Source organism: Puma concolor, chromosome B1 (assembly GCF_028749965.1).
Source record: "Puma concolor isolate L17-30 chromosome B1, mPumCon1.1.hap2, whole genome shotgun sequence".
Lineage (NCBI taxonomy): Eukaryota > Metazoa > Chordata > Mammalia > Carnivora > Felidae > Puma > Puma concolor.
Window position 1 is genome coordinate 73,699,743 of NC_141670.1, and position 20,645 is coordinate 73,720,387.

The 20,645-nt window shown below is 39.0% G+C and overlaps 1 protein-coding gene across 2 annotated transcripts; it reads left to right on the forward strand.

Moving 5' to 3' along the window:
* Positions 1 to 11,103: 11,103 nt before the first annotated feature.
* On the forward strand, positions 11,104 to 19,476 carry FGG (fibrinogen gamma chain). Of its 2 annotated transcripts, XM_086704038.1 has the most exons (10): positions 11,115 to 11,278; positions 11,384 to 11,428; positions 11,860 to 12,043; positions 12,151 to 12,244; positions 13,767 to 13,897; positions 14,271 to 14,404; positions 15,303 to 15,487; positions 16,962 to 17,239; positions 18,579 to 18,748; positions 19,251 to 19,476. In XM_086704038.1, exons 1-10 carry the CDS (start codon positions 11,201 to 11,203, stop codon positions 19,263 to 19,265), a joined length of 1,314 nt encoding a protein of 437 aa, XP_086560164.1. In that variant the 5' UTR covers positions 11,115 to 11,200; the 3' UTR covers positions 19,266 to 19,476. The 2 variants fall into 2 exon arrangements, with proteins under 2 accessions (XP_025777480.1, XP_086560164.1); XM_025921695.2 differs by having other exon boundaries at positions 11,104 to 11,278; positions 18,579 to 19,349.
* The last annotated feature ends 1,169 nt before the right edge of the window (positions 19,477 to 20,645 follow it).

Consider the following 20,645-nt stretch of genomic DNA (forward strand, 5'->3'; position numbering starts at 1 on the left):
CACCCCCATCTTTGGCTTTTTTATGTAACATCCCAAAAGAAGGATCTTAGGATGTACAGCCAAGCACACATCTAGAATCCACAGCTCCACCGAGCCCAGACTGATACCAAAAAGTCTCCCAGGCAAGTCTCACACCCACATTCTGTGTTCAGTGTTCTGACCTAAGAGTCCAGTTTGAATGCTGGTGATCAACACTGGCTGATGACTGGTTCCTACCTTACGATCCCTTCCTAATCAGAAAAGGAGAAAAATCTAACATCCAGACAATACATTACATACATACAAAGGAATGGGTTAGGAGGATATTTACCTACAAGAATGTATGAGGCGGTCTGAGTGGATAGATACCCACAGAAGTGTGCCTATTGTTGCCTCATGGTGAAATAAGTTCACCAGCAGGTGGCTCTGTTACCTTACATATCAGAGAGGAGCTCCCTTCCAAATAGGGCCTCAAAAAAAAGCATATTTCTAAATTCCTCATACTCTGGTCACTAGATTTAGTAAGCCCTAAATTGGATATCTATAATGAAATATGCTGTATTAAAGCTATTCACGTTTCAATCCAACAGATTTGCCCAAGTCCCTCAGGAAATTCAGCAGAATTAGAAGACTAGTTGCACAGAGAATGTCAATAAAAAAAATCAGCTTACTAGACAGTCTATCTGCTTCTGGCTCCATAAACATGAAATAAATAAAATGACTATTCTACTACTCATTTCATATTATTGGACTTATCCAACAGCAAAGGTTCTCTTTTGTTTATATTGTTTATTACTCTTTAACTCAAAAGCATTCGAGGCCCAGATAAATAGGTGAACTTAAGTCCACAGGGGATTTCATTCTGGATATCTGAAAGTCTTTGGCATATCATAAAGTAGGCGTGATTCCTCTCCAGTACAGTTTACAGTCCTGGTTCTCCTACAAATGAGCATAGTGATTATCTAGCGAAGCCTGTTAATAAAATGTCCATTCCCCGGGTTACTCCGATTCAGTAGATCTAGAAAAGGGCTGGGGAATCTGCATTTTAAAATAAAACAAAACAAAAATCTGAGGAGCATTTTAAAGAAATAGTCACGTAGAAGAAAGTCTAAGTATTTGATACAGAAATGAAACATGGTCCGTACGTCATTAAACAGCTTTATACGCCTACCACCATGCCTGATTTGTGTTATTTGATCCCATAATTCTCTCTCAATAGCTGTTACCTAAAATTCTATCTTTAGAAGCTCGTATCTTTGATTTTCAGTTTTATCTCATGTTTAAGTTTCCATCTTGGTAAAAGTAACACCTCAGTCTAGATCATTCATACCTTACCACATCTGTGTTCATCAGATCCTGTTCTTGGGAGAACAGGTGGGGATTGCTGAAAGGAGAAAAAAGATGCCACAACACGTCCAAGGAGGGCAGGGTGCGGGAGCCAGGCTGGGAGGCACTGATGCGACTCCTTACAGCAGACAGAGATTTGCAGTCTGGGGCTCGACAGCAAATTGTGGTTGAGGAGTGGAGTTGGGTGGGGGACCCAAAACCTTGCAAGAGTTTCCGAAATGTCAGCTATGACCCCTCTTACTGGTGCTAGCTTGGGACATAGCTGGGTGAGCTGGGCTAAAGCACGGGACCAGGACAGACAAGCCGAAGAAAAGGGGCAGATGAAGGTCATTTGGCTTTCGTTACCATGCATGTGAACCCCAGACTTGTGTGCTAGAGACATTTTTCTTTTTTTTTTTTAATTTTTTTTTAACATTTATTTATTTTTGAGACAGAGAGAGAGAGAGAGAGCACATGAACAGGGGAAAGTCAGAGAAAGAGGGAGACACAGAATCTGAAACAGGCTCCAGGTTCTGAGCTGTCAGCACAGAGCCTGATGCGGGGCTCGAACCCACAGACTGCGAGATCATGACCTGAGCTGAAGTCAGACACTTAACCGACTGAGCCACCCAGGCACCCCGAGACATTTTTCTTAAATTAGTGCAAATGCCTGACGGAGCTCCAACACACAAAGCTTCATAAATTCCCCTATTTTCTCACCTTCAAGTATTTTAATTTTGGTAAGCTTGTGCTGTTGCTCAGGGCCCTCTGAGCAGGTGCTAGACAAGTGTGAGTACATCAGAGGCTTGTGTGTAGCCTTCTTCCCTTGTACTTCACAGAATGGATCCACGGTTCTTGGAAATTCTTCCTAGTGTTGTGGCATGGGGACTTGTCCAACCTGTTTTAATGGACATCATTCCAACTTGGATTTGTTTTAAAGTGTTACATAGTTTTGCTTTTGTTTTCCAAAAATAAAACACATGTCAAGTCTCCACTGGATTTTTTTAATGTTTGTTTATTTTTGAGGGTTGGGGGGAGGGGCAGAGAGAGGCAGACACAGAATCCAAAGCAGGCTCCGGGCTCTGAGCTGTCAGCGCAGAGCTCAACGGGGGCCTGGAACTCATGAACGGTGGGATCATGACCTGAGCAGAAGTCAGACGCTCAACCAACTGAGCCACGCGGGTGCCCCATGCGGTCTCCTTTGGTCAAAAAGTGACAGAGAATGTCTCTCTTCTGGACTGATGCTACTTAGATGGGGTCACAGAAGAACCACCGTGGTTCGTGCAGGGGCAGCCATTGTTACAGTGTTACACTGTTAACCTGATCCACCCTGTGGTATATCTGATTCCTTCGCTACAACTGTGAACAGATTTTTCTCTGGGACAAACACTTTCAAAGGCTGGAGTAATTTGTCTTTTCCTGACTAATCTTGTAAACCCTTTACTATTGATACGTTCTTCTTCAAACTGCACTTTCATATTTTATTTTAGTGCTTTAGTAACATTTAGTATTTAGTAATATTTTAGTAAAATAAACTTTGTTCATTAAACAAGTACTCATTAAGGAGGTGCGTTGTTTTAAGTGCTGCAGGTAATAGCAGATAAAAATCCTTACCTTCATGACGCTTACATAAAATTTATTTTAATTTATTATTACATGATTATAATATTGTTTTAAAATTTTATGGGATTGCAATACCTTAATCCGATTTAGCATACATTGTAGCCCAAAGAAGCTACATTTGGGCATATTTTTGTGGAGAAGCGTAAATCCAGGTCTGAGAAGTTTGTATTTTCTTGGCTAGGAAGAAGAGAGTCCCAGAAGGTTTTTGATGAAGAGAGTGACCTCATCAGAGTTCCTTCACGCGGTACCAGACACAACAGTCGTGTAGATGGATTTCACCATGTTTGGGGGCTAACTTTCACAGGGTTCCTCTATTCTACCCTCACTCTGTCGTTTCCTTGGGCTGGACTAATCTCTCACAACCCTGCATCAAAAAATTACGTATGCTGGCTTCAAACCACCCACCCTCCAGATACCTGAGGGGCCTGCAGGTGGCAATGGTGAGCCAGCCATGAGCTTGGTGACCAGCCCCACCAAACCCCAGCAAACCTTACCTTATCACAGAGGGCTCCCCAGGCTCACCCAATCCCAACTAGCACTGGCTCAGCCTCTCTCATCCCCCTACCCTTCTTTATTTTTCTTCACAGGCTTTATTACCAATCAATACTATATACGACTTATTGCCTCTTTCTTTCCACTACAGTGGAAACTCCTTGACAGCAGAGACACTGTCTGCTTTGTTCATTGGATTGAACAAGGAGGGCATGGTAAGCAGGCAATAAACATTTAGTCTGAGCAGCCAGTGGAGGAATATCAGAGGACAGTGTGCAGTCATCCTTTAAGCGAAGTTTGGGGTGCATATTTGATTAAGGGTTACTTGGGGAATTTTCCAAGGAAAATCCTAGATGGTATCTGCGGTCAGAGCCGGAGGTAGCTTACCAGAGCAGGAAGATATGAGAAGTGTGAGGAAGAGGCCTTCCATACCCATAATGAGATGACGCAGTATTCCATATTAATGAAGTGCTAATGGGGAATTAACTTTAAAAACGTATTGGGTGAGATCCAGAAAAAGTATTGATAGGAGAATGTCAGGTAGCTTTCTGACTCAGAGGGATGCATGATTAAGCAACTGGTTTCCGGGATCTTGGTAAATGGATTTCCTCTGTGTTTATAACAGATGAAACACAGTGTTCTGAATTTTTGACTGATTTTGTTTCTTTATGGATGAGCCTGTCCTAAGTTAGCTCCGAAGGCTGTTCTTCAGTAACCTACTGGCCCAGTAATTATCAACTAAGAATGTGGTTTACACTCTGGTCTTCCTTGCAAAACAGTAAATATTTGGGCTTTTGCAAATCGTATCTCTGTTTAGCAAGTGGAGGTCACTGTTCTACCACTCAAGGTAAAGCATACACAGCTATCTATGTTTAAAGAAGGGTAATTAATGTATGTCACCTCTCACGGATGAAGCCAGGTCCTCCAAAATGTCAATAAAAAGTTACCCTTTGTATATGGTGTATTCTTTATAGATTACGTTTGAATTGAAAGGACTATAGCTGCAATCACATTAAGGTCATAAACTAACCCAAGGAGTTAGAATTTAAAACAAAGACACAAGTCTAATCAGTATTTGCTCTCATTCAAGACTGAAGTTCAGAGCAAAGGCAGGCATTAAGTAAGATAAGATGCATCATTTTGTTTATTTGATAGCATTTTCTATTCTCTCTACCTGTTCTCCTTCTTTAGGAATGTATGACTTTTTTCTACAAAGATAATTTGTTTGACAAAATGACCAGAGTTTTCCTCAAACATTGTACTGCTCCTTTCACCATAGGCTGGTATCTCTACTCAGAGAGTTAAAAGGTCCTGTTTCTCTAGGGCATATTTTTGTGAATATTATTGGCCCCTTTGTAAATTTTTTTTTTTTAACCATACTCACTTGCTCTTGCTATCTTCTGCCAATCACATTTAGTGGTGAGAACTGTTTCATGGGGTGAGGGATCTCATATTGTAGATTACATGAAGATAAAAAGGAACAAACCAGGAACTCAGTAATAGAGACTAATTTGGCACTTAAATCTAACATCGATTTATCTCAATTCAGAGCAGTCTCAGAACATTTCTTAATCTCCAGCTGTATTAAAAATGGCTGCTTCTTGGCCATATTTGGCTCTGAATGCAATTCTGATTGGGATAATCCTTCTTTCTCTAAGCACTAGGTTGCTTAATTTTCTAACATCCCCTCTATAGCACTTTTGAACACCCCGTGCCCCTAGGCCAGATGGCCCAATTATACATCTGATGTAGCTTTATGAAGTTAAGAAGCTCAAAACCCAAGCTGTGGTTGCTGCCCAGCCCCCAATGAGAACTCATGTTGTTTTTCTGTCTTTGATTTACATAGTGAAACTAAAAGCACATTGTTCATAGACTATCAAGTAAACATTTTCATTTTCACTTTCCCTGGGCTATTTTTATGAACAAAGCAAATAGCCTAACAGACAAGCTTGTTTCCCTTAATGGGATATTTCTGCTATTAGATTGGACTGGTTTTCAGCATGTCAATAGGTCGTTTTTTTTCTACCTATTTTGAGGAAATCCAATTCTGAGGAGTTGGGCCACAAATTTAGCTTATACCTATAAATGGCTTATTTATTAGGCAAATAGAAATATCATTGTTAGCATTGATTCAAGCTTTCTTGGACCACCTAATGGATGTATCTTCCTTTAAGCTACAGAGATAATTCAGCTCATCAAGTCCTATTGAACTTGAATCATGTAGTCAACATGGAAAAAAGGCTTCCCTTAAAACTGGACTGCAGATTGTCTTAAGACAATAAAAACTCAGGTTTGAGAAAGACTATAAAAGACCATCCAGCAACCTTGTCTCTAACTCAGAGAAGACAAGCAGATTAGATAGATATGACAGAGGTAAATATATGTTCATACAACCATGCACACATGTACTTAGATACATGTGCACACACATTATTTTTTTAAATAACTTCACTAACAATCCATGCCATCAGTGAACAGTTTCGATTCTCATAATAATATCTTGCATCTGTGTATCACCTTAGGTTAAGAAGAGCTTCATGACTATATTTAGAGTCATGGTTAAGAGCTCAGGTGTTGGGCTCATGGGTTTGAATTTCTGTTCTGGCATAGTGACCTTGCATATGCCACCACAAACTCTCAAAGACTCTCTTTGCTCATTTATAAGATGTAGATAATAATATCTACCTCCTAGGCTTTTATGAGGATGAAATGAGACAACATACAAAATGGCAACAGCTAAACTACAGCACGACATTCAGCACAAAGAATATGGTCAACATCTGTGGCTCTTTTACTATTCTTGTAGGTCTGTATCATTGTCACCAGATCAAAAAGTCTTAAATTAGCTCTATGTAATAAAATTCAAATTCAGCAAACAATTTTGGAGCAGAGGTGAATGCAGCAGACAAGTGGTTCACAGAGTAAATTACCAACATATGAACACCATTAGCAGTAGATGTCGTATTTTCCATTCAGAACACAATTGGGTAATAGGCAATTTGGGAGATTATTATTTCAATAAACAGACCCATTGATCTCTGAACTAAATTAAATAATAATTTTGGCTTAAACACCACATAAGCTATTTTCTCAGAAAAATGAACCTAGACGTGGTGGAAATCTGTTTTAACAAATATTCTTCTTTCCCAGAATTCATTAATCATTTATAATTTACCAGAGAAAAATAATTGGCTTAAATGTGGAAGAGAACAACTAGTTAAAATTTAACCAACCTAAGAGATACCGGACTGAATACAGGCCAGTGTAGGTCACTAAATCAGGGCTGGCCATTTTGTCCCAAAGAGCATCTTATCTAATAAAATTCTGCTTGAGATTGTGGTACAAAGCAAGTCTTTTCTTTAAAATTGATTATTCATGTCAGATTCCAATGCAAGTCAGTAAAAGTCAGGAACATAAGTACTATACTTCTAAAATTGGATAAGATAGACTGTCTAATTTCTTCAATTTAAGTGTTTATCAACCTTGTGCATACGACATTTTATATATATATATATATATATATATATATATATATGATTATATATTATGTGTGTGTTTACAAATATAAAAATTTAACACAAAGGTATGAATTATTACCCTAAATCCAACAAAACAACACTTTATGGTCTTTTAGCAAAAAGAACCACAGTGATGACATGCTCTGTCAGAACACATTGTGCATGAACTCTCACTAGTAGGAAGTACACCTTCTCACAAGGCACCCAGTCCAGTTCCATTAGCATTTCATCTTTGAATGGTGGAATTGATTTCAGCGGGATTTCCATCTAAATTAGACAACCAGATGCTTTCTTCTCCAGGTAGCATTAAGGCATCAGCCTGTAGTTAGTTACAATAGATCCCTTATTACAGAAAATTTTCTATAGCCGAAGCAACAAAGCTTGTTCCCCACCAACCAAATCTACCAATAATGGTCAATCTTACAATTTTATGAAATGAAGTACTTATTTTTACAAATTCCAATTTTCACTTGAAAATATCTGGTAATACATAATCCTTATAAACATTTACTTAACTCTTGCTATAAATCAGGCAATGTGCTCAGCACATTATTTCATTGAATCCCGGTAATAGTCTTAGGAAGTAAGTATTATATTATAAATATGATTTCTATTTTACTATCACAGATACTGAAACTCACAGACAGCTTAAGTAACTTGTCCTGAGTGACATAACTAGTGAGTCGTAGAGATGGGATTCAAAGCCAAGCAGATGGACTCCAGCACTCTTAACAACTATCTATGCATATTCTTCTCAATTGGGCTACATTCTCCTTAAAAAGGCAATGCTTTCGTCAGCTTTTATATTTAAATTTTAAAAATCAAGAAAATTATTAGTGCAACAAATAAATCATGGTGCATGATTGATAGTTACGTGTTTTAATTATATGTACTTTGGGTACATAGTATGTACATATATTCAAAATTCTAAAGACAGAGTATATAGAAAAAATGAAGCGTTTTCTCCAACTTTGTCCTTCATCCTTCTACCTCATACCTCTGTAGACTCTAGTGGGTAATCTTGAAACAGTATTCGGTGTATATGCTGACATGCATGTGTATACATTCTGTTGTCTTTTGTATTTTGCTTTTTATTTTGTATACAGTGTTTGTTTTGTTTGGCTAGGAAAAAAAGCTTTTTTATGTAGTCAAAATTCAACAGTGTTTTGTGTCATATTTAGCTAGACTTTTCATACTCAAGTATTATGAATGGTTTCTCTCATACTATTTTTCTAGTATTTTTGTGGTTTCCTTTTTTATTATTTTTTAATGCGTATTTTTGAAAGAGAGACAGACAAGGTATGAGCAGGGAAGGGCAGAGAGAGAGAGAGAGAGGGAGACACAGAATCCCAAGCAGGCTCCAGGCTCCGAACTGTCAGCACAGAGCCCGATGCAGGGCTCGAACTCAGTAACCACGGGATCATGACCTGAGCCAAAGTCAGACACTTAACCAACTGAGCCACTTAGGCACCCCATGTGGTTTCCTTTTTTATATTTAAAGATGCATTTCATCTGGAACTTATTTTGGCATAAGAAGTTAGATACGCACGACACTTCTTTTCCCCAGGTAGCTTCCCACTTGTCCTAACACCAGATTAATGCCATAATTGAATAATTTTGAAGGCTTGCTTTCAGCCCAGTTCGAGTCAATATCATCAAATCATTATTGAGTGTTCAACATAGCTATGCTATGTGCAGTATCCATGAAATTAAGTTTACAATAATGAGGTGGCCACAGAATGTATATATACAACAGAAGATTGTCGTAAGTGCTATGGAAGAGGTAGAGCTGGCCTCCAGAATTTGGGGTTTGCTTTTGGAAGGGTAGAAATCATAAAACAGGACCTTATGGTTGTGTAGGATTTTGACACCCAGAGACGCAGGAGTGCATATGAAGTCAATCCAGGCAGAAAGGGAGACATGTAATAAGAAAAACACCATGTGAGAGCTAGGGCTACATGGTACGCCATAAGGGGATGCTAACGCGAGTCAATCCAGTTGGACTAGAGGGTGTAGGAAATAGAATCAAGAGTGAAAATGAAGCAAAGGTAGGAAGGACATTTATTATGTTTAAATTCACTACGATGGGAGATAGGAAGTCCATTCAAGGTTTCTGAACAGGTGAATGTCACAATCAGAGCTATATTTATAGGAAGATTAATCTGTCAACAGTGTGACAAGTGGTTTGGAGCCAGAAGTGACTGGGGTGTTGGAAGAAAAATCAGTTCTAACATACAGTGTAGACAAGCAGTGTAGACCAAGAAGAAGAATGCCTCCTCTGGGATGATGTCTGTGAAAATACAAAGTAGGAAGAAAATACAAGTGACAGTGTGAAAATAGTTTTAAATAACTAGTTTTGACAACTAATTAGATGAATAGATAAGGAGGGTGAGGAAGATTATGAGGCTTTCATTGGCTGAGGGTATGGTGATGTGACTGGTAATAACTGGTAAGTCACAGAAGGTAACTATTAAGGAGGAAAGAAAAGGCAATACATGAGGTTTTAGTGTATTTGCTTTGTTATGATAATTATGGATTATTTATTGAGTAGGAACATTTATTTCTGTTTCACTTCAAAACAATCCTTTCTTTTGTAAGGATTTAGGATGAAACATCGAAGTGTTAGTATCTCTTTCAATCCAGATGTATTTCTCCCACTAATATATTTAGCTAAAATTTGCAGTAAGCTTGGTTTCAGAGGAGGAAATAATAAAAAAACAGGGATACTAATAATAGTGGCAATGCACAATTGTAAACAATCTATGGGAGATGGTGAGAAACATGTTTTCCCAATATACAAGGAAGCTCTGGGGCAGAGTGAAAAGGACCGCCTCTGCCGTTCATCTCATTTTGCCCCATTTTCCTCCAGCCATGCTTCTAGTCACCTATACGGGATGTGGATTTTCCTAGCCCCTGTATCCAGGCTTTCCTCTGAGGTAACCAGATGGATCCTCGAGGAAAATCGAGCAGGCTCCTGTTTCCCCTCTGTGGCAGACGTGGTGCCACACCAGCTCCTTCTTCCAAAGGAAGGGAAGGGTGGAGCTTCAAAGTCCACTGCAAATGGAGAACCTGAGATAGTGGTCAGCATATGGGTGCAGGTGGTCAGAAGGTACAGACATCCAGTGATAAAATAAGTCCTGGGGATGTAATGCACAGCGTGGTAGCTAGGGTGAATAACACGGCCCTGCATATTTGAAAGCTGCTGAGAGACCAGATCTTAAAAATTCTCATCACAAGTTTAAAAAAAAAAAAGTATTTTGCAACTACATGTGAATGTTAACCAGTCTTATTAGTGGTGATCACTTCGCAATATATAAATATCGAATCAGCATGTTGTACGCCTGAAACTAATGTAATGTTATATATCAATTGTATCGCAACTGACAAAAAAAAAAAAAAAAAAAAAAAAAGGAAGAAAATGGTCAACAAAGAGGGGTAGGAATGTATTTCCAGATCATTCATTCTTGGGAATACTGTCAATTTGGGACCTGCTGCTTCCACCAGGCGGGCGGTCTCCTTCTGCCATGGCCACAGGTTAAAAATAGGTCTGGGGGCACTTGGGTGGCACAGTCGGTTAAGCGTCCGACTTCAGCCAGGTCACGATCTCGCGGTCCGTGAGTTCGAGCCCCGCTTCAGGCTCTGGGTTGACGGCTCAGAGCCTGGAGCCTGCTTCCGATTCTGTGTCTCCCTCTCTCTCTGCCCCTCCCCTGTTCATTCTCCGTCTCTCTCTGTCTCAAAAAAATAAATAAATAAACGTTGAAACAAAAAAAAAAAATAGGTCTGTTAGCTCATCACCTGGCTAAGAAAGGACTTGCATTACATTGGTTTGTGGCACCAGGCTTCATCTTCAGGTTGAGGTGGGTTTTCCCGTCGAGGTCAGCTCTCTGTATTTGCTCTCAGCCATGTACTGGAAGAGGTTGCGTCACACAGCCTCCCAGGCCCCCTCCCCCCTCCCCGCCATGGCTAATGCTTCACCAGCCTTTGCAGATGAAGGTGCCACAGAGGAGAAAGTTTGAGCTGAGCCAAAAAGGAGGAGCTTACACCTGTGTGCCAAATCTGAGAACCTGACCGAGCATAGGGTGGGAGCCAGGATGAGGAAAAAGACGGGAAACACCTCCCCGCCTTTCTGGAAAGAAGGCCCCGTGATCAGCCCCAGCCACTGGCAGTCCGGCCATCGTTGGAGCTTACTTAAAGGGACAAGGGGAGCCCGAGAGGCCACTGTGCTGACACTTCAGGGCTCGGAGCACCGGTACCCAGACACCATGACTTGGTCCTTGAACCACCAGGGTTTAATCCTCTGCTTCTGTACTCTTTTATTGCTCCCCTCAACATGCCTGGCAGTAAGTGTGCTGTTTATAGAACATAGTTGTTTTACATGGGAAGCTGAAAAGTGAGGACACAGCTGATAAACTAGTGACATTTCTGGGTTTTTTTTCCCCCTCCAGTATGTTGCTACGCGAGACAACTGCTGCATCTTAGATGAAAGATTTGTAAGTAGTTTTCATGTTTCTCACTGTGTTTGAAGTGGGGAGGGGCAGAGGAATAGAAGGAATTCTCTCACAAATCTCACTTGGCATTTTTAACTTTAAAAAACAAAAAACATAGTCTAGGTTTTACCTATTTTTATTAGCAGATATTTATGCAATTAAAAAAAAAGTTTAACATTTATTTATTTTTGAGAGACAGACAGAGCATGCGTGGGGGAGGGGCAGAGACAAAGAGAAGGAGACACAGAATCTGAAGCAGGCTGCAGGTTCTGAGCAAGCTGTCAGCACAAAGCCTGATGCGGGGCTCAAACCCACAAACTGTGAGATCATGGCCTGAGCAGAAGTTGGATGTTCAACCGACTGAGTCACCCCGGCGCCCCTATGCAATTTTTAAAAATCAAGATTTCTAATCATTTTAATTGTTGCATTTTCAGGGTAGTTATTGCCCAACTACCTGTGGAGTTGCAGATTTCCTGTCTACTTACCAAACCGGTGTAGACAATGATCTGCGGACTTTGGAAGACATCTTAAGTCGAATTGAAAACAAAACCTCAGAAGCCAAAGAATTGATCAAATCAATCCAAGTCAACTATAATCCCGATGAGCCACCAAAGCCAAGTGAGCAACCAAATACTACTAAGAAAATGATTTGTGACGTTCTTTTGCTGTTGTTTCAGTGGTTCCACTTGCTTATGTCTTTCTATGTCTCTGATCCTGTATTACAGACAGGATAGTGAGTGCTACTAAGGATTCCAAGAAAATGATGGAAGAAATTCTAAAATATGAGGCATTAATTGGAACACATGAATCAAATATTCGGTAAGCGTTTTTGTGTTAATTTACTCTCCCAGATTGACTTAGTTTTTATTCAATATTCCAAGCTTCAATGGAAATAATCTTTTATTTCTTCCCCACTTATAATATCCAATTGACATTATGCCTATCTTGAACACAGTGGAGGTAGAAGTTTTTAGAGCATTACCAATTGCATTGGGTTATAACTGCTTTTTAATAATCGTATGGGAGAAAGGTGTTCTAGACGTCTTCATATGCTGTTGTGACCAGAATTCATCAAAATGGTCACCACCCACCCACCTTTGGCTTACTACATAAATTCATACTGATGGGAATTTGGTTGTTGAAAATGAAATTCCTTTAATAAAAATGCCAACAAAGAGGTGGTGGGGAATTAGTAAGCAGAAGTATAGGGAGGATCTTGGCTACAACAGTATATTATATTGAAGGCAGAGCAGAAAAAAAAAATGTGCTTTAAGAAGCTAAGCATAACAAACATTGTAGAGCAACATGTTGATCATGGCACAATGAACGTGCAGTCATGTATTCTCCTCCCTTCACTTGAAAGTAAAATGTGTCTGTTAACAACTTCCCAGGGGCTCACTGACTTTCTGAACAGAGGGTCTCGGATACAGTTTAGTTTCTTACACAATTTCTTTTCCTAAATTTTTCTCAAAGTAGCATAGGATATTGAGATAAACGGTGACTGGAGAGCAGTGGTCCAGAAGGGATCTATCTTCTGTTTGTCATCAGAGGCCATTACTATTATTTTTGTGGTTATTACTAACATTGTAATTTGCATTATGATTGCCCATCATTGAAGTTAAAGGAGACTACTGTGCAGAAATTTTCTAAGGTGCATGAGGGAAAAAAGTGGTCAAATAGTTTGTCTAACCTTCTTTATTTCAAAGAAAGATACAATAGTCTGTGTATTATAGATGGTTTTCTATAATTTCTGAATATGTATAAGCAACCCTGTGAGAAACCACAAAAACAGCTTTTTTACTTCCCTCAGACTCTTTCCAAAACTATGTAAACAGAAACGTGAAGAAGAAAGAGAAAGTGTCTGTTATTTTATGTAAGATAATGCTCCAGGTACTTTTCCTATGTAAGTTATAGACTGAAGTCCACAAATAGATCCTCAGTAGATCTACAGTGAAAAGGAATATCTTCCACCTGTGTGAATTGCTAGGCAGAACCTTTCCTTCCCTAGGAATATTCTGTCCTAAAAAAACATCAGGCAGTCTTCCTATTAACCAGGCTCAACACTCACGTAGGCTGTTATCTGCTGCCCTTTATGCAGAAGGTAAAAATCAGGATGACCACTTACCATGATACTGCTTATCGATAAGCACTCTGTTATTTTCTTTTCCAAAGAGCTTAGAACTCTAATACACCTCAATTCGGTAACATAATTTTATATTTCTTCCAAGAATGAAGCCATTTATCAGGAAGTACTTCTGGAGACCACAAAGTATTTTGTAATGAAAATACAAAATTACTCCTCTGAGGGGAATATTCTGTTACCTTATTCTTCTGCTTATAGATTTTTGCAGGAAATATATAATTCAAATAACCAAAAGATCAATAACCTGAAACTGAAGGTAGCCCAGCTTGAAGCAAAGTGTCAGGAACCATGCAAAGACACAGTACAAATACATGATACAACTGGGAAAGGTATGTGAAAGGTTTATATTGGGATTATTTTTATCACAGCAAATACATAAAGCAAGGAGAATGTATAGGAATGTATACTTTGGAAAGTGTTTAGAATAATTTGCAAAGTGTTTAGAATAATTTGCAAAGTGTTTATAGGACTGAATAGGAATAACACGGAAAGTGTTTAGCCATTAAGTCTAAGGTGTCCAATTGCTTAGACCTTTCTTGAGTAGTTGAAAAGAGTTGGAAAGGAATGATGATGAGAGAAGAAAATGCTTCTTGGGACATGAATCGTTTGCAGCATGTTAAAAGCTCACTATGAAGGCTGGAACAGTCTAACAGGGATTTCAAACCACAGTAAAACCTTCTTCTGCTCCTTCTCCTCCTTCAGACTGTCAAGACATTGCTAATAAGGGAGCCAAAGAGAGTGGGCTTTACTTTATCAAACCGCTGAAAGCTAAGCAGCAGTTCTTAGTCTACTGTGAAATTGATGGATCTGGAAATGGATGGACTGTGTTGCAGAAGGTATTTTTTCCCTCACCCTGTATATTTAATGAACGCCCAGATAAACATCCTCCATATGCCAGAAACTTTTGCAAGCGCTTGCTGAACATTAACTCAATTAGTCCCCACAATTTCCCTATGAGGTAGGTACAATCATTATCTCTATAGGGGAGGAAACTTAGGCACAAGAGGTTAAGTAACTTGTCCAAGGTCACATAATAAGTAACACATAATAGGTCATATAATAAGTAAAAGAGTCAGGATTTGAACCCAGGCAGTCTGGCTTCAGAGTCTGTGCTTTGACTCTAGACTATGTTGGCACTGCTGTTATAGATTCACTATAGCATATAACCACTATCAGAATGACAAAGAACTAGAAGAGACCTCTTTCATGAGGCAGCACAAGATGTAAGGCTGCCCATCACAAAGAGAGAAAGTCTCCCAGAGGATACGGTTGGGTTATTCCAAGACAAGCCCATCTGGTATCTCTGGCACTCATTGCCCATTCTTTTACTTTTTGCTTATCTTTGATCACTGTTACAACTAATCTGCAGGGGGCGCTCAGAGTGAGGGATGGAAGCGCTCGTTGGTAGATACAGATTGAGCAATTGGCTTGACCTTTCTACCATCAGTATAAAAATCAGCAATATCAAGTTGGGGTTCTGAAGTCCTCTAGGTGCACCAGACACTCTTTTTAAAAAGTATTTCTCTTAATCCTCTGGTGTAATCCTGCAGCAACCCTACGAAACAGGCATCATTATTCCAATTTTACCAATGAGGAAACTAAGGCAGCTTGCCCAAGTTCACTTAGTAAATGGTGGAATCATACCGTCCATATTTCAACAAGATGTTTATGGCATTTTCTTTGTGTGCACTGATAATCCACTCTCCCCTTTTGTCCATGCAATTGTGTAATTAGAGGCTTGATGGCAGTTTGGATTTCAAGAAAAATTGGATTCAATATAAAGAAGGATTTGGACATCTGTCTCCTACTGGAACCACAGAATTTTGGCTGGGAAATGAGAAGATTCATTTGATAAGCACCCAGTCTGCCATACCATATGCATTAAGAATACAGTTGGAGGACTGGAATGGCAGAACCAGGTACTGTTTAGAAAGGACTTCTATTTCTTGGTGTAGAGACTGTCTGGAATGTGCACTTTCCAACTATCAGTAGACCAACATCAAAGACAGCCTGACAAATGCAAAGAGCACATACAACCATTTTCCTCAGAAGTCAGTTTGGTTCTTGGGCAGTTCAAAGACATAGGTCCTATCCAGGATGGGTAGTGTTTTGGTACAATCTACTTACCCTGGAACCGTACAGAATAATAGCTAATATTTGCTGAGCATTTAATATGTACTAGACATCAAGTGTGAAATTATAATTTAATCTAGTCCAAATAACTATTTCATGAGGAAGGTACTATTATTAATCTCATTTTACAGATTAACTTTCCCAAGGTCACATTGCTGGTGTATGGTAAAGATTGGATTTGAACTCAGGTAGTTTGACTCTATAGCTTGTCCTCCTAATGACTATTTTGGTTGAAAACTGAATCCAGACTTTTCAAATTTCCTGGCAGTTCAACGACAATTCGGTCAAATCCATGAGCTACCTTAAAATTAAATCTTCTAGTTCCTTTGGTAACATAAAGTCCCCTCTATGCCCAGAGCTATCAGGGACCTTTGAGCATAGTATTCCTAGTTAAAATTCATAAAAATATTTCATACTTCTGTTGCATCTACAAAATAATGAAATATATTGTCCCCAAACTTGTATTTTTAATTTTTTTTCATCAGAAACTACCACAGTCAGCAGATCTCCTCTTAGGAGAACACCTCCCATTTCCCAAGCACTGGAGATTAGGAAAGAGGCTAAATGTTTTCTGAAATTTTCTACTCATTCACCAAGGCCCATTCTTTCCTGCAGTCCCTAGAATTCTGGCCCTTATTCACAATTCCCTTCCCCCCCCCCCCACCCCGGGGAAGATTCTGATCATAGAGCTTATGTTTTGTGGGCCACACAGGGACCATTTCATTCATGTGATGCTCTAGGAAGCCCTCCTTCTTGCCACTACAACACTGTCTTGGGAAAGAAAAATCCCTTTAGGACCTCATCCTTCAGATGACATTAGTGACTAATAGAGGTGTAGTTCCTTCAAGATCATTAAACTAATGATCACTCAGTGTCATTTGCTATGGTTTATAACTCCATGTGCAATGCTAAACACTTAGATAAAGGTGGAAAACATGAAATTAGATTCATCCAAACACCTGAGTTTGATATTAGGACTCTATAGGCAAAAAGCATTAAAATGGCTGATGTTTTTGGTTTACATTGGGATGCCTTGAAGGCTTCTAGACCCATCCTGGGTGGTGTTGACGAGTTCTGAACTGATTCACACATCCATTGCCTCTTGCCAGATTTGCAGAAAATTTGACTCAATGAGCGCATTTCAGGCTTACGAAGCGAAGTTCAACATTCTAGACAATTTTCTTATGGAAAAGGGAACTTCTGAGGTCCCTTGGTCCTAATGAGGGTCAAGATATGATGTCTCTATTCCCTTCTTTATAGTACTGCAGACTATGCCATGTTCAAGGTGGGACCTGAAGCTGACAAATACCGCCTGACATATGCCTACTTTATTGGTGGAGATGCTGGAGATGCCTTTGACGGCTATGATTTTGGCGATGATCCTAGTGATAAATTTTTCACATCCCACAATGGCATGCAGTTCAGTACCTGGGACAATGACAATGATAAGTATGAAGGAAATTGTGCTGAACAGGATGGATCTGGTTGGTGGATGAACAAGTGTCATGCTGGCCACCTCAATGGAGTTTATTACCAAGGTATAGATTTCTTCCTTAGATATATGAATTAGTGTATAGTCTATATTTTTATAAAAGGTAAAAAACAGATATAAGAAAATAAGAAATAGTTAGTAAAGATGTTGGGGGGCTTATTATATAGCTCTTTATTTTAAACCAGAATTGGATAATACTAAACTTATACCTCAAATTGGCCCCACTACAAGAAATCCACCCAGTTGATATTTCTTCTAGACTTACCATATGTATGATCTGGATGGGCTAACATTATCATATTTATGCTTGTTAACATATTAGCCTGGTGCGGCTTCCCATGAGCTGTGTGACAGATATAACCAGTGAGCAGTGAGCAGGTGTCCAAAGGAATGGAGTAAAGATCAGGGAAATAATGGTAAGGGCACAGTTCCATGAAAGCTTGAGAGGAAAGTACAGCCTGAGAAGTGCAGGCACTTATTTTAGACCGGGGGTAGCAAGCTGTAGTTTGCTCGAAGGCTGGAATACTTCTGAACAGTGGACTTACTGATAAACTATTGTTACTACTCAACAACTATGTATTGGGGAGGCCCTACTAATTCCAAAAGCTCTATTAAGATAAGCAGTCTTACCTCCCCTGGGCACTGTGCTAGCCAATAGATGATTTGTAGTCCTCTTAAAAGCTATTTTATCTTTTGATTTTCACAACGTTCTCCCCCCCCCCCACTTTTAAACGTATCTTTGCACCTACAAACCATGCAATTAGAAGACCCTCTCAGGGAAGGTGTTTGATCCACATGACTCAGAGTAGCCATGTTGATAGCTTGTGGTATACTCCAGCGTTGGACTCAGACAATCCTTTACAAAATCACATGGGATCTAGTGCCCAAGGACAAGGAGAAGGCAAATCAATGTAGTCTCCACTGTGTAATGGAGAAAAAAATAACTTTCCAAAACTGTTTTCTAAAGTACTTTCCAGTGAAATTGTGTTTTTAGATGACTCAAGGTCATCTCATCAGGAATTGTGACTGCTGCCATTCTAACCTGCTTGTGGAAAGATGATCAGTAATAACTGATTCCAGGATGGCTAAGCTCGGGAAGAGAGGCAGATTGGGGAAATTTGGGATTCTTGCTCTGTTAGTAAGGGAATACATTTATGTATGGATGTGATCAAGAAGTAGAATACAGATATAAGGGGTTGATTCATAATAGAGTGTATTTTAATTGTAAATCAGGATTTATGATTTTTTACGGATTTTTCTGATAGTAGATAACACTATAAATTTGATGTAAGTGACAATGTATTTTGTAATAAACCATTCTTTACAGACTTTCTGAGATAAGGATAATCAAGAGTAATTATATGTACATCTACAATTTATTTTAGGTGGCAGTTACTCAAAAACATCTACTCCTAATGGTTATGATAATGGCATTATTTGGGCCACCTGGCAATCTCGGTGGTATTCCATGAAGAAAACCACCATGAAGATAATCCCATTCAACAGATTATCTATTGGAGAAGGACAGCAGCACCATCTTGGGGGAGCCAAACAGGTTGGACCAGAACACCATGTTGAAATAGAATATGACTAAATCGTTTTACCCTGAGAATTAACTGTTAATTTCTATTAGTTTCAGAAACTTTTCTGAAAGTTTCATTTTTCTTACCCTATTTATTAATTTTAAGTCTTTTATTAAGAGTATTTAGCCTTAAATGGAAATTAACACTCACTTTGGATTATATTCCCAAATTACTGAGCTCAGAGTTGTTTAAAATGTGTTTAAGAAGATAACATTTTAGCTTGTTTCCTAAATCTATAATAATAAAATTATTGCCAAATTTTGAATTTTAATAACATGTCATTTTGTCTTGATTTTTTGTTTTTATTATTTCTTAAATATTTTAGTATATATGAATAAAATCAGAGTAAATTCTAGCATTTCAAAGGCCTAAGTATCTTTTCCATGTTTATTAACCCCAAATCATCCATCTTTAATTCTTCTTTTTAAACAGACAGAATTATATCTTTTTAATATATTTTTGTTTTGGTCTTAGGCTGGAGACATTTAAAAGACCATTTCAAAAGTGATTTGCTTTTTTAAAAGGACTTTATCTGAACAGAGAAATAAAATATTTTTCCTATGGGACAATGGACTTGCAAAGCCTCACTTCATTCTAAGAGTAAGGAAGAACCCATGTTGAGAACTCCACTAACAGTTTTATGCTGATGATAATTTATCTACATGTCATTTCAATAAACATTTTGTTTCCTAAGACTAGATACATGGTATCTTTTATTGATCATGAAAAACCATCACTTTCCTTCAATTCAGTAATTCCAGTTGGGCAATCATCAGTAGTTGCTGAGTTCTTAGTGTATGCTGAACCTTATCTTGACTCTTAGGTAGTTATGAAGAAAATAGAAATCATGGCTTTTGTCCTCCAGGGGATATAAGACAATTATAGGAGAATATAGTAAGCCTAAGTGACAAAATTTGGTGTAAGAACATAAACACAAGTCACCATCACATAACTAAAGTTCATGGTACCCAAAGTACAACTGGACATATAAGGCTGTTTGGGAATTATCCCAGAAAAAACGTTTAGTTGCAGACCCTGCAGCTAGATGTGGGCACCCTGAGAGGACTTCATGTGACTCAGAACAGAGAGCTTTAGGGCATGCTCTGCTCTGTCCCTCCCTAGTAACTGATGAGGTGAGTGGAATGGAGCCATGACTTCATGCTGAATCCTGGGATGTTGAGGTTTTAGCAGCCAGAGATAGGAACTGGCAACTTTCTGTAAGGAACAGCAAAGTCTATATAAGTTGGCATAAAGTTGACCACGGAAAGTAACTGATTTTATGAGAGGAAGATCCAGTTGTTCTGTAGTCCTCAGCTTTGGCTTTGGATTCTCTTCCTTTCCACAATTTCTTTCCTAATTCTCTCACTTCCTTCTTTTCATGAGTTCTGATTTTTATTTTTATTTATTTTTATTTTTTTAACATTTATTTATTATTGAGAGACAGAGAGACACAGAGTGTGAGCAGGGGAGGGGTAGAGAGAGGGGAAGACACAGAATCTGAAGTAGGCTCCTGGCTCTGAGCTGTCAGCACAGAGCCCGACACGGGGCTCGAAATCACGAACTGACCTGAGCAGAAGTCAGTTGCCTAACCAACTGAGCCACCCAGGTGCCCCATGAGTCCTGATTTTTAAATATCCTAATGAGGAGTTAAAAACAGTAAGTCAACTTCTAGGTATACAACCAAATACCTGTGAGGCTTTGGGATAAGAAAATTGATTCATTGTTTGCAACACTCATTCATTTATGTATGCCTGAAGCATTAATTCAATTAACATTTACTGAATGCCTTCTCTGTACTAGCCACGGTTCTGGATAGTGGGGATACTGCACATAGTGGTATTTTTCTTCCTCCCAAACCTGTTCTATTCC